This window comes from Phacochoerus africanus, chromosome 2, assembly GCF_016906955.1.
Source record: "Phacochoerus africanus isolate WHEZ1 chromosome 2, ROS_Pafr_v1, whole genome shotgun sequence".
Classification (NCBI taxonomy): Eukaryota; Metazoa; Chordata; class Mammalia; order Artiodactyla; family Suidae; genus Phacochoerus; species Phacochoerus africanus.
Genome location: NC_062545.1, coordinates 271,392,135 through 271,406,803, shown reverse-complemented (window position 1 = coordinate 271,406,803; position 14,669 = coordinate 271,392,135). Strand labels below are relative to the sequence as shown.

The window sequence follows — 14,669 nt, the reverse complement described above, 5'->3', positions numbered from 1 at the left end:
GGCCGGAGCTGGAACGTCAAGGGGAGCCCTGCCACGGGGTCCCGTCCACCACAGGTACAGGGGACTCTGAGGACAGGAGGGAAAGTGGGCGGAGAGAGTAAGACAGGCGGCACGTTCCCACTGCCCCTGGACCCCTCCCACCTCCCAAGGAGCATCAAGGCCAGACCTCCACCTTCACTCGGAAAGAGGAGCCTCATTGCTGCTCAGAGAAGCAGGGAAGGGAGTCAAAGTGCATCTGCCCAAATTATTAGTGGGGAAACACAGACCTAGACAGAGCTGCTTCCTTCCAAGTTGAACAGGCAGGAACCTGTTCGGGACGTACGAAAAGAGGTTTGCAAAAGGCAGATGAGGAGGAGAGATGAGAGTTTTTCTTTTTTGGTCTTTTTGCCTCTTCTAGGGCTGCACCTGCGGCATATGGAGATTCCCAGGCTAGGGATCCAATCAGAGCTACGGCCGCCAGCCTATGCCAGAGCCACAGCAATGCCAGATCTGAGCCACACCACAGCCCACGGCCACGCTGGATCCTTGACCCACTGAGCGAGGCCACGGATCAAACCCGAAACTTCATGGTTCCCAGTCGGATTCGTTTCTGCTGCGCCATGACAAGAACTCTGAGAGATGAGATTTTTAACAAGGATCAGATGAAACATATAATAGCTTTGCTGTCTCAAGAAAATGAGAGAATAAGAACTCTCTCAAAACAAAAGATCAAATAATTCAACAGACAGACTTCTCAAGGCTCTTGGATACAAGGCCCCGAGTGGGGCAGGAAAAGGGTTGGTTCACTGATGAAGGTGCTTTCTGAGAGGGCAGTGGGCCTGGAGGGGCGGAAAAGAGAGCAGATGTGAGCGAATCTCCTGAGCAGGCGCTGTGTGTGTGTGTGTGTGTGTGTGTGTGTGGTTTCTCACTGGACTGGGGATGGCCCTCAGAAGCACAAAGTTCACAGTTTTCTCCTCCTGTGACTTCCAGGCCCTCTGTGCACCTTGGGTGTGTGTATCATGAGTCTCTCGCATCTTATTCTTCCTTCTGTTGGTGGAAAACAAGCTAAACCAAGCACAAATCCTTATTCTCACTTTCCTGCAAACCAAGATCAGTTTTGGGGGCCTGAGCTGGCTCAGCAGCCAAGGGAGTGGTACCCCCTGTAGAGCTGGGGGTGGAGGGAAGAGCAGTTCCTTCTGTTCCCAAGTGGACACGGGCCCCTCCCATACACAGCCACTCCCTAACCTGCAAGCTTCTTCCTCCGGGTCCTGGCCACCAGTGGAGCCACCGCTCATGCACCTGTTCACCAGTACGCCGTCTGCCTCCAGACCTCCCCCTCTAGCGTGTTAGCTCTATGAAAGCAGGGGACACCCCCCCCCATGGTGTTGATGGTGTATCCCCAGGGCCTGGCATATAGAAGTGCTCAATAAATACGTGTTGGATAAATGTCACAGAAATACCAGGAGAGCGCTCACTTGGAATAGAAACACTCAGTCAGGCTGTTTCAGTCCTTCTTGAACAAGGTCACTGGTGGCCCCAGTCAGACCACTGTGTGACCTGCTCTATTTCTTTATCAATCTGACAGGCAGCTGCTCTGTGAGGCCTGTGACACGTGCATGGAGCAAAGGCAATCCATCTGCCAGCATCAATCCAGGCCTGATATATGGCACTGCCACTAGAAAAGACTTAATGGCTGACAGCTCTCCTAAAGACACTTTCCTCTCTGGTCATAAAATGTGAGACAGGCATTGGTGACCCCCTTTCCCTGTGTTAAAACTATGGAATCGATGACACTTAAGGGTTGGAAAGTCCACCGCAAGCTGCCGTCTGAGGCTTGATTTTCCATTTTACTAAAACGGCCCCACCATTGGCGTGCCAGGTAGGCAGCAGCATGTCAGTGTGTGCTATCAACTCTGGATCAATGCGTCTTATTTAGTTTTGCTGTGATTAAAGAAATCCGTGGTGTGGGGCAGATATTTGGGAGCAACTTGCACAAGCCGGAAAGCTAAGACATAATGTCCTAACCTCCTTGGCAGTTTTAGAGTTCTGGATGTGGTTTATTGTCCACACTCGAAATCAGATGCTCTCATGAGAGACAGATGTGGAGCGGAGCAAGGCAGAAAAAGCGAGAGGGCATGGGCTTGCTTTTGTAGATCATGACAGAGCTGCTGTGGTCCCGCAGGCAGCAGCTTCTTGATTCTCTGGGCTTCTGAGGGCACGGTGCCAGCTTTGGGGATCAAAGCAGAGTTGGTAGTGTGGCTCTGCGCCGGGCTAAAGGGGCAGCTGCTTCTTGATGGGCCGGCTTCTTGCTATGCAGTGGCAGCCTCCCTCATCACGGCAGAGCACAGTTTCTGAGGCAGGGGTTGTGCCTGGGAGCTCAGACTAGAGTCTGCCTTCCGGCCCTGCCGACGACATTGTAAGCACTCAATTCCTTGTGTCACTATCAAATCTCATTCTGCTGACACCAGGCAGAGTGGATTCTGTTGTGTGCAACAGATCACGGCGGTTAGGCCTGATAGAGTGATGTCGCTCAGACTGGGTTTGGGGCTTAGCAGTTGGTGTGACCCTGTGCAGAGTACAGGGTACACGCACGTTTCTTCTGGCGGAAGCAGTGGTATAACCTTCAGCGGGCAAGCAAAAGGGACTGTACTTTTATGGCAAGACGCAGGAATTGTGCCTTGTGAGTTTAAAAGAGAGCTCGCTCAAAGCACTGGGCCTTTCTGCTCCAATCAGCAAAGAACCGCTGACAGGCAACCAAGAGAACACATACCAACTGCAGATGCTTCTAAGGTCACCGCTTTCCTGGAGCAGTGACTGTGCAATTACCACCTCTGACCTGCTCCAGGTTGCCTTGAGGTCTTTTCAAGTGTGCCATCAAAAATTGCTTTATCCAAAAGTGCACTGGAAACACAGAAAACTTGAGAAATACTGGTCTAACCTATAGGTGGCTTCACATCTCCAGCAATAAACATTTTGCCGCGTCTCGAAGTAGCCATGTTAGCTTGGGGGCACATCGAGTGCTGGAATGTACTTTTGTGTACTGAGTCCAATTTGTTTGATTATCCCTCACACCCACTGTGATTTTAGGTTGAGCCTGGGGCCGTGCACAGAGTGGCCCTCATTCCTTTTTCACATGACGCCCTTTCAAACGCGGGAGGGCAGCTATTATATCCTTTGAATTTTCTCTATTTCAAGTAAAGCATCGCCCCTGAGATCTTTTTTCTTTACTGGATCATTCCCATCAGGCGTAAACATCTTTATAAAACAAAAGCCAAACACCAAACCAAAGCCAAGGAAAACAAACAACAGTTTTTTCAACTCACGTCCCCTCCACCCGGCAAAGAGCTGACTGGATTCATTGTTTCCAGCTCCTGTCCTTGCAGTAGTTCTTGAAGCCAGTCCAGTGAGACTTTCATCCTCACGGTTTCAAAGAAACCACTTTTGCCAAAGGCCACCTACGGTCCACGAGATGCTAAACCGGGTGTCAATTCTTGGCTCCTCATTGGGTGACCAAGCAGCAACATCTGACACAGAAAATCATTCCCTCTTTTTTTTTTTTTTTGGTCTTTTTAGGGCCACACCCACAGCATATGGAGGTTCCCAGGCTAGGGGTCAAATCAGAGCTGTAGCCACCGGCCTACACCGCAACCACAGCAACACCAGATCCGAGTCTCTGCTGCGACCTACACCACAGCTCACGGCAATGCCAGATCCTTAATTCACTGAGCAAGGCTAGGGATCGAATCTGTGTCTTCATGGATGGATGCTAGTCTGATTCGCTTCCACTGAGCCATGACGGGATCTCCCCCTTTCTGTATTTTAAAATTGTTTACTTGCACTAGCTCCCCCCCACCCATGAAAAAAAATTAAATTACATCATGTATCCGTGACACAGTTGTTTTACCCTTAAGTCTCAAACTCTATACTTGGGATTTATATAAACAGTTAACTCAAGTCCATCAAATCATAGTCACCCTTCCCAGTAATTAAATTTATTTATTTATTTTGGCTTTTTAGGGATGTACCCAAGGCATATGGAGGTTGCCAGGCTAGGGGTCAAATCAGAGTTGTAGCTGCCAGCCTACGCCACAGCCACAGCAACATGGGATCCGAGCAGCGTCTGCAACCTACACCACCAGCTCACAGCAACGCCGGATCCTTAACCCACTGAGTGAGGCCAGGGATGGAACCTGCGTCCTCATAGATCCTAGTCAGATTCGTTTCCACTGAGCCGCAATGGGGAGAACTGCCTAAATTTATTTATGGAATCCCTTTTCCTAAAGTCTCCTGGTATCCCATACATTTTTTCCCACACATTTTTTCACCTTTCCCTATTTCACTATGATTCATTAAAGAACAAACCAAAAACCTTGATGCATTCTTTCAAACATTTCCTGAGGGTCCATATCTACACTGTCCAATAAGGTAGCCACAAGACACACACGGACTAAGCACTGAAAATGTGGCTCCTCTGAATTGAGATGCTGAAGATACACACCAGATTTCAGAGATAGTACCGAAAGGAAAAGGAAATTACTTAATCATTGTTAATATTGATCACATGTTAAAATGATAATATTTTGGATATACTGAATTAAATAAAATGAACTCTTAAAATTAACTTCACTTGTTTCTTTTTACTTTTTATTATTTTATTTGTCTTTTTAGGGCCGCACCTGTAGCATACAGAAGTTCCCGGGGCTAGGGGTCGAATCAGAGCTGTAGCCGTCGGCCTAAACCACAGCCACAGCAACGCGGGACCTGAGCTGTGTCTGAGATCTATACCACAGAGCACAGCAACACCGGATCATTAATGCACTGACCGGGGCCAGGGATTGAACCCTCGTCCTCATGGATACTAGTTGGGTTCATTACCACTGAGCCACCACGGGAACACCTCTTTCTACTTTTTAAAATATGCTACTATCATTAAAAAAAAATTGTCAACCAGCTATAATGGAAAAAGATAAAAATCATTATATAAAAAATTTTTTTTAAATAAAATAAAATATGGCTACTAGAAAATCTTAAAGTCCATGTGTATTTCTACACACTTGCTATTACCAGAAGAAGCCACTTGTGTCTTTTCCCTAAACATACCTGAATATCCTAGACCACTTTTCAAGTCAGAATACAGACTGGATTCCATCGTTTTGCCAGATGATTCGTACTGTACTGACACAATCCTGATGGACCTGCCCCCACCCCAAACGCTTTCACACGCAGGCCTGCAGTGAACAGCCTTCTCTACACGCTCCCTAGACAGTCACACTTCGTTGCTCACTCATATTTGCTTACTGTCCTCTAAGATTCTCGCTCGAAAGATGACCAGACATGCGGATCATATTTTCCAACATCTTTACACTTGCATGCTGCTTTAGAATTTTTTTTTTTTTTTTCCCCAGGAAAACCAGCAGTGAGTCTCCCTACACAGGCCAAGTCGCATGATTTTCCTACAGCAGTGTCTGTCAGATTTCATCTCTGTTCAGATCTTCAGCTCTGGAAACAACCAGACAACCAAACATAATTTCTCATATTAACCTTCTAAAGCAAAACTAATTTGACTATTGTCTTCCTCCAAGAAAGGAAGCTGGTTTGTATTAACTTAAACTCTTAGTGAATAATAAAAGTTGTTTTTCCCCCTTCTCTTAGGAGAACAGACATAATATGAAAATTAATTTTCTTCTGTTGGCCCTAAGAGCCCATTATGTCAGCCCGATGCAAGACAGCTCTTAATAGTCTTTCCCAGGAAGACTGCTGCTTTTCTAAAAGAAAACTGACAGCAGCAGATTTATTTGTGATTAAATACTTAAGGGCCTGACATAAACAAAAAGAATAACGACATAATATAGAGGAACAAAGACTGTGAAAACTGTTCATATGAAAATGCTTATTCACAAAACCACCTGGAAAAAAAAAAAAAAGGTCTCCTGGAAAAAAAATTTTTTTAATTTAAGAATCTAAGAGTCGAGAAAAACATAAGCAAGAAGAGAAGGAGGCAACCAAATGCATTATGGATAATTGTTCTTTTCCGAATCTGTCTTGGCCTGGAAAGCCGTCTTTAGGAACAAGAAAACATTTGTCTTGGCATCAAATTTGTTCTCACAAGGCGTGGGTTATATGCATTACTAATAAGGACGCTGCTATGTAGGAAGCAATATTTGGGAAAGTGGAAAATGTGTTTTCCATTTGTAATTCAAAATCTTCTGTCTATGTAGGGCTCTTTCCCCACTGTGGCTAAACTTAGCATAATTTAACCATTCAACTAAGGTAGTCTTTTACAATAAGTACTAAAAAAGGCAGAAATTCCAATTCTGTGACTCTGGGGTGGCATCTGGGTATCTGTCATTTGGAAAGCACCCCAAATGTAATGGCTCTTTTTTTTTTTTTTTGCCAAACCAGTATTCATTTCCCTTCTTCTGGTAAGATCACTGTGACTTTCCCTTTGGGTAATCACTACCTCTTGGACTCCCTCAAGTGATCTAGTCCTTCAGTTCCGGGTTGGACCACATGACCAATCAGCACATTTTATCCACTTCTGGCCAAAACGATTGGTTCAAGGATAAGCATAGAACCCAGAGATCCAGTGAATGTCAAGCTTGGGATGTGCTCTAGAACCATGGAGAAAGAGGTGCTGTCTTTTTGCTGGGATTGCCCCTGGATGGAAAGTAAGCCTGGAATAGTTCATTTTCTTTGCCTCCGGGAGGGAAGACTTGAAGAATAAAGTCAACCCAGCGAATGAAGAAAGACTACTGATGACGTTATTTGGGCATCTGGCTCTATCCTCTCCTAAAGCTTGGTCTACCCCAGCCTTCTGCAGTTGCACAAACTGATGATTCTCCTCTGCTGGCCATTCATAGCTTCTGATAATCTTAAAATTTAACAACTGGTAAGGCACTAATCAGAAAAGGTGTGATGAGTCACTAGTCCTGCTTATAGCTGAAGGAGAACTATTCACTGGTGATGGGTAGCCAGGAGGAAGAATCACTTAACCTCAATGCAAGCCACCACTTTTCACCTGGAATCAGAACCATAGGCCTTGTTACTCAAGTGGCTATGAAAGCAGGATTATGAATGATGGCTGGTAAGTATAATGAGGCCAGCTTTGACTTCTCTATTAGGGAAAGATAACAGAGTTAAAGATAATAGCAAAAAGGCTGGCAGTAGTGGGCTCCCCGACCTCAGATGTAATAAGCAGAAGTTGGATGACCAGCTGCAAGGGTTGTTGTAAACAAGATTCCTGCATTGTCCTAGAGGAGTGGTTTTCACTGCTCCCTGGGCCAGCAGTACCAACATTACATGTGAGCTTGTTAGAAATACAATTCATAGACCCACCCTGACCTAGAGAATCAGAATCTGGGAGAGGGGAAGAGGGACAGAAAATGCTTTAAGAAGCCTTCCTGGGAGTTCCCGTCTTGGCTCAGGGGTGATGAACCCAACTAGTATCCATGAGGATGCAGGTTTGATCCCTGACCTCGCCCAGTGGATTAAGGATCCAGCATTGCCATGAGCTGTGGCGTAGGCTGGCAACCGTAGCTCCAATACCCCCGGGGAATTGCCATATGCCACAGGTGCGGCCCTAGAAAAACCAAACCAAACCAAACCAAACCAAACCAAACAAACAAAAAGAAGCCTTCCTGGTGATTCTCATATATGTTAGGTTTGAGAACCACTGTACTAGACTTGAGAGCACTGGTTCTCAAACAGTTTCCAGAGCTCCCATCCCCAGAGATTCTGACTGAGTAAATTTGGGGTTGGGGCTTGAGAATGTGCATTTCTAACAAGTTCCCAGGTAATGATGCTGCTGCTGGTCCAGGGATCGCACGTTGAGAACCACCATCTGAGAGGCGGGCCTAAGAGATGTCTAAAGTGCCGTTCGATGTTGAGATTCTTTCATCTTTAGGATTTATGCTGCAAACCCAATCCTACTGTGTAACCCTGTTAATGCTTTGGTTCACAGGTGGCTCCAGAAAGTGTTGTAGCCAAAATGACACAGCTCAGTGACAGGGGAGTACTTTAATACAACTCAGGCTCACTCACTGTATTTCTTGATCACCACAAAGTCACAAAAGAAAACAGAGTTCTTAAAATATATCTTAGAGCAACAAAAATAATAGGGAGACCTAGTAGCCAGTCTTATTTCTCTCACTGGTCAACACCCCCTAAAGGCTTTTATTCAGCCGGTCCTAAGCAGTGCCCTGTGGACCTACTGTCCTTCTCAATCCCTCTTCCTAAATCTACAGCTCAAAAAAAAAAAAAAACTAACTAAAAAGAGCAAGGCAGGACCTTGCTCTGAGGGCAGGGGAGGAGAAAAAATTGAATGAGCAAAGCTAGAATTTTAACAAGGCACAGGAAGGGAGAGGTTGAGAACTTCCACGTGAATGTTAATCATTTTTGTCCATAACAGTTATGATTTTGTAATGCTTTGTGCCAGACCCTGTTTTTAGCGCTCTGAATAAATCAGTCCACTTCATATATCAATACGGTGAGAGCAGTATTACTGTCATTTTACAAACGAGTTAACCAAGGCTCAGAGGGATTAAGCACTGTGTCCAAGGCCACACATGCAGCAAGTGAAAGGTCAGAAACTTGAACCCAGGTCTCTGCCCCTCCAAAGCCCTTGTTCTCGAATACTACCTGATATGCCTTCCTACAAAACGAGGGCAAACACATCTAGGGCAAGTGGCTTCATGGCTACAGCACCCTACCCGGGGCCCCCAGGATTCTCAGCTAGTCCTCCTCACTGCCACCTGCCTGCGGGGAGGCCTCACGGCCTGGGCCCCTTCTGGCCCCTTGATATTCATTATGTGCTCTGTCTGCCCCGCCAGTGATCAGAGCTGACACAGGACAGTCGGCCAAGAGGGTTGCCCTCCTGAAGGTCATGCCTTTTTTTCTTTGATGTCACCAAGACGGCTGGTTCAACCAGATTCTGAAAGGCCCTACACACAAGGCAGTGGCATTTAAACTTGACACAACAGGAAATGAGAAATAGTCGAGCATTTCGGAGTAAAGGAGGCTCACCTGGCAACAGGCCCACAAATGAGGCCGAGGGCTAAGAGTTCATGATGCCAGCTCAGTACAAAACAGCTCCTGACAGTCTTCCTTCAAAGTGACATGGTTTGGATCAATGGATTAAAGAGGTAAGTTCTTAAAGCAATAAAAACAATAGGAGAAATTGTAGGTGAACATTTATTTGTTTTAAGTTAGAGAAGCCTTTTCTAACTAAGCATAAACAGGACAAATACATCAGATTTGACTAAACTTAGAAAGTGATAATAAAAATCTATCAAAAACACTGCAAAGAAAGTTAAAAAGCAAATAATGAACTACAAAAATTTGCTACATTATGATAAAAATTAATTCCCTTAGTAAATAAAAGTGATTTAGTTCAATAAGGAAAAGATAAACATTCCAAAGGAAAAATGAACAAAGTGCATGTATATGTGTTTCATTTTAAAAAGAAATAAAAACAAAAATAAACAAATGGGACCTTACAAAACTTACAAGCTTTTTGCACAGCAAAGGAAACCACAAACAAAACAACAACATATGTAATGGGAGAAAATAGTTGCAAACGATGCAACTACCGAGGGCTAATTTCCAAAATATACAAGTAACTCATACAACCCAACAGAAAACCAAACAACCTAACTGAAAAATGGGCAGAAGACCTAAATGGACATTTCTCCAAAGATGACATACTTTGGCCAGTAGGCACATGAAAAAATGCTCAACATCACTAATTATTAGAGAAATGCAAATCAACACTATAACAAGGTACCACCTCACACTGGTCGGAATGGCCGTCATTAGTAAGTCTACAAATAACAAATGCTTGAGAGGATGTGGAGAAAAGGGTACCCTCCTACCCTGTTAGTGGGAATGTAAATTGGTACAGCCACGATGGAAAACACTACGGAGGTTCCTCCGAAAACTAAAAATAAAATTACCATATGATCCAGCAATCCCACTCCTGGGTATGTATCTGGACAAAGCTATAATTCAAGAAGATACATGCATGAATGTTTTCATAGCAGCACTGTTCGCAACAGCCAAGACATGGAAACAACCTAAGTGTCCATCAATAGATGAATGAATTAAGAAGATGTAGGGTGTGGGTGTGTGGGTGTATTTTATATATATATATATATATATATATATATATATATATATATATATATATATATATATATAGGAATACTACACAGCCATAAAAAAGAATGAAAGAATATCATTTGCAGCAACATAGATGGAACTAGAAGTTCTCACACTAAGTGAAGTCAGAAAGACAAGTACCATATGATATCACTTATATGTGGAATCTAAAATATGATACAAATGAATTTATTTACAAAACAGAAACAGATTCACAGACACAGAGAACAGACTTGTGGTTGCCAGGGGTGGGGTGGGGGAAGGAATGGGATGGACTGGGAGTCTGGGATTAGTAGACGCAAACTATTGCATTTAGAATGGATAAGCAAAAAAATAAAAAATATAAATTAGAATGGATAAGCAATGAGGTTCTATTGTATAGCACAGGGAACTATATCCAATCTCCTGGATAGACCATGATGGAAAAAATATTTTAAAAAGAAGATATATATATATATATATAAAATGACTGAGTCACTTTGCTATACAGCAGAAATTGTCATAACACTATAGATCAACTATACTTTAATTAAAAAATTGAAAAAATAAAATGTAAATGTGAGAAAAAAGTTTCACCTCACTACTAAACATAGAAAATCAAATTAAAACAAGATACCATGTTGGCAAATATTTATAAATGATAATGCCTAGGACCAAGGATGAGAAAAAAACAGGTGCATTTATATGCTCTTGGGAGGACTGTAAACTGGTCTAATTTTCTTGTGGGCAATTTGGCATTATGCGTCAAAAGCCTTTAAAATGTTTGTTTTCTTGGACCCAATAATTTCCATCACTTCTATGAATTTACCTTAAGAAGACGATTACCCCTCAGAGACTCACACAGAGACTAATGCACATGGATTCTATGTGTCTTTAGGACAAGGAAAAAACTGGTAATTAACTGTACAACAGTAAAGGATGGGTTAAATGCATGGTTTTCCAAGATGTATAAATTATTTTCTTAATCAGAAAAATGGTCATCATTATTTCTAAGGTTTATATAATATCACAGTGTGCTAAAATAGAGGGGGGGGGGAAACCCCTCTGGAAACCAAGAAGTCATGCAGTCTTTCAGATGTAAGGCCATGAAGACAAGGGAGGGGGTGGCAAAAGTGCGACTTCGGAGGGAAAGAAATTTTCTAAACCAGTGCTGTCCAATACTGTAAACATTAGTCACTATGTGGCTATATAAATGCAAACTAAAGTTAAATAAAATTTAAAATTCATTTCCTTAGTTGCATTAGTCATATTTTTCGGTTCTTTAATGATTTTTATTTTTTCCATGATAGTTGATTTATAGTGTTCTGTCAATTTCTGCTGTTCAGCAAAGTGACCCAGTCATTATCCTCCATCATGTTCCATCACAAGTGACTAGATGTAGTTCCCAGTGCTACACAGCAGGATCTCATTGCTTATCCACTCCAAATGCAATAGTGTGCATCTATTAACCCCAGACTCCCAGTCCATCCCACTCTCTCCCCCTTGGCAACCATAAGTCTATTCTCCAAGTCCATGAGTTTCTTTTCTGTGGAAAAGTTCATTTGTGCCGTATATTAGATTCCAGATACAGGTGATATCATATGGTTTGCCTTTCTCTTTCTGGCTTACTTTACTTAGTATAAGTGTCTCTAGTTCCATCCATGTTGCTGCAAACGGCATTGTTTTGTTCTTTTTGTGGCTAAGTAGTATTCCATTGCGTACACACACCACATCTTCTTAATCTATTCATCTGTCAATGGACATTTAAGTTGCTTCCATATCTTGGCTTTTGAGAATAGTGCTGCAGTGAACATACAGGTGCACGTATCTTTTTCAAGGAAAGTTTTGTCTGGATATGTCTAAGAGTGGAATTGCTGGGTCATATGGTAGTTCTATATTTAGTTTTCTAAAGTACCTCGATACTGTTTTCCACAGTGGTTGTACCAATTTACATTCCCACTAACAGTGCAGGAGGGTTCCCTTTTCTCCACACCCTCTCCAGCACTTGTTATCTGTTGACTTGTTAATGATGGCCATTCTGACCAGGGTAAAGTGGTACCTCATAGTAGTTTTGATTTGCATTTCTCTAATAATCAGTGATGGTGAGCATTTTTTCTTGTGCTTGTTGGCCATCTGATTAGCCATATTTCAAGGGCTCAAAAGCCACAGGTGGTTAGTGGCTTCGGTATCAGACAGCACAGATGCCTCCCTCCCTGCAGAAAGTGCTATTAGACAGTGCTGCTCTAAACATACTACCTCAGGCCTGGATGCAGCTTTTTTTTTTTTTTTTTTTGTCTTTTTGCTATTTCTTTGGGCCGCTCCCGCAGCATATGGAGGTTCCCAGGCTAGGGGTTGAATCGGAGCTGCAGGCACTGGCCTACGCCAGAGCCACAGCAACGCGGGATCCGAGCCGCATCTGCAACCTACACCATAGCTCACGACAACGCCGGATCGTTAACCCACTGAGCAAGGGCAGGGACCGAACCCGCAACCTCATGGTTCCTAGTCGGATTCGTTAACCACTGTGCCACGACAGGAACTCCTGGATGCAGCTTTTGACTCATCTTTCAGCCTCATTTCTTGGTACACTTCCCAACCTTCATGCTCCAGCAACAGGGTTGTAAGCATCAGAAGGGCAGAGATGGTATCTACCTGGTGCTCCGGTCTAGCAGGGGAGAGTGTTACCCGGGTAATTACACACAGTGGTATATGGAACAGCAGATCAATATATAGACTCAATACAGCACAGAGCTCAGCCTGGGGTTCAGGGAAGACTTCCCAGAAGGGGGTAGGCATATACTCAAAGAGTCAAAAAAAAGACTATTCTAAGTAGAGAAAAGAGCGTGGTATGAGTAATGGCACAGATGAGAAATGGAGCATAAGGGAAGAATTACCAGCTGGTCAGGCATTTATTCATTCAACAGATAGTAACTGTCTGTGACTGAGTACTGCTGGAGCACCAAGGGTGAGGGGAGGTGCCCAGGGGCCTGGCACCTCAAATTCAGGGTCCTGTTTGTTTTTTTTATCCTAGCAACTGAACCCTCTTTTCTGCCTCAAGGAGGGCCAGAGTGCCACTTCCTATCTCTCTCCCCTTCCCCTGCCCCAGTCCCCAGCTCAGCCCTGGGAGATGGCAGCTCCTGGGAGCGGGGAGGGGGGTCAGGCATGGGAAGGGCACAGTGGACTGTGTCCTAAGACCCTTCCAGCGGGCCGGTGAGGTTGTGAATTTGAGAGGTGGAAGCATAAGGCAGGGAAGTGCACTTGGGGGGCTGCTGGACTATTCCAGAAGAGGCAAGGAACTGAAAACTGGGAGGGCCCACTTCGGCGACGCTGGTGCGGGAGCAGGCCCTCCAAGTTAAGAAAATGCCCTCCGAGGGAAGGAATCTGGCCGAGCAGAGGGAGCGCCACCGAGCCGCCGGGGGAGGGCGTGTCTGCGGGGCAAGGTTCCAGGGAAGAGCAGACCCGAGCACCTCAGGCGAGTCCCTCAGGCCAAAGGAAGCGGGCAGGAGGGCACCGGCACTCCTGGCAGAGGAGAGGCGTCGTCGGGTCAGAGGGGCAAGAGGGGCTGGGCATGCTGGCGGCCAAAGGCCAGGACGGGCGGGGCCGTGAGGCAGCAGGTGTGCGTTACCTGCCCAGCGAGGACGGGGAGGCTGAAGCCGGCCTGGGTCTTGGGGAGCGGCGCAGAGAGACGCCCCGGAGGCGGGAGACCTACCTCCCCTTGACTTTAGAGGGGCTATTTCCCGACCTTGTCCTTGAGCACTTAGAAGCGGCGGGCACTTAGAAGGACCGCCTAGAGCCACGTCTTTGCTAGGGGCCTGCCGAGTGACCGACGCTTCGGGGGCGTCTCGAAGGGTCTGGATTCCCAGCCCTCGCCAGCTGCTTCTCTGGGGCGACCTCCCCCCTCCCCCGCCACCGCACCTGCCGCTCGGGCGGCCCAGCCCCCTTCGATTCCCCGCCGCTGCGCTCAAGCTCCTAGCCGGATCCCCTCAGAGCACCCCCAAACCCCGGCAGAGACCCTAGCCCGCGCCGCGGCCTCACAGCCCTCAGTCCCCCTCAGACCACCACCCCCCACGTGGCCTGCTCTCCACTTCCGTCCCTCCCCGCCGCTGCCCTCCCGGGCCGCAGTACCTGGGGCTCTCGAAGCTGCACCCCCTGCGCCGCAGCGCCGCCCTCCTCTGCCGCAGGAGCGCAGCGGCCGCCCCGCCGGGCTCCGGCTCCATCGCCCCGGGCGGGGGCCGCGGGCTCGGGTGCACTCGGGTGGGCTCGGGCCTCGGCGGGGCTCGGCGGGCCGCTCAGCTCGCGCGCCGCAGCCCTCGCCCCGCCCCGCGCGCCTCCGCCCGGCCCAGGCCCCGCCCCGGCTCCGCCCCGAAGTTCAGTCCGGCCGGCTCCGCGCCCCTCAGTTGGGTCTAGGCCCCACCGCGACCCCGCCCTGAGACTCAGTCCAGCCCACTCTGTGCTCCTCAGCCGGGTCCAGACCCCGCCCCGGTTCCACCTTGAGCTGCCGCGCAGACCACTCCTTGCAGCTCCGCCGGACCTAGGCCCCGCCCCGAGCCCCCGCC

The 14,669-nt window shown here is 46.5% G+C and overlaps 1 protein-coding gene across 2 annotated transcripts in view; it reads right to left on the bottom strand.

Moving 5' to 3' along the window:
• The window catches only part of GARNL3 (GTPase activating Rap/RanGAP domain like 3), a 148,161-nt gene extending 133,796 nt beyond the window's left edge, over nucleotides 1–14,365 (bottom strand). For both annotated transcript variants that reach the window (XM_047768439.1, XM_047768440.1), the window contains exon 1: nucleotides 14,239–14,365. In XM_047768439.1, coding sequence (XP_047624395.1) covers nucleotides 14,239–14,330 — 92 coding nt within the window. In that variant the 5' untranslated portion in view covers nucleotides 14,331–14,365. The remainder of the gene's footprint in view (nucleotides 1–14,238) is intronic.
• Between the last annotated feature and the right edge of the window lie 304 nt (nucleotides 14,366–14,669).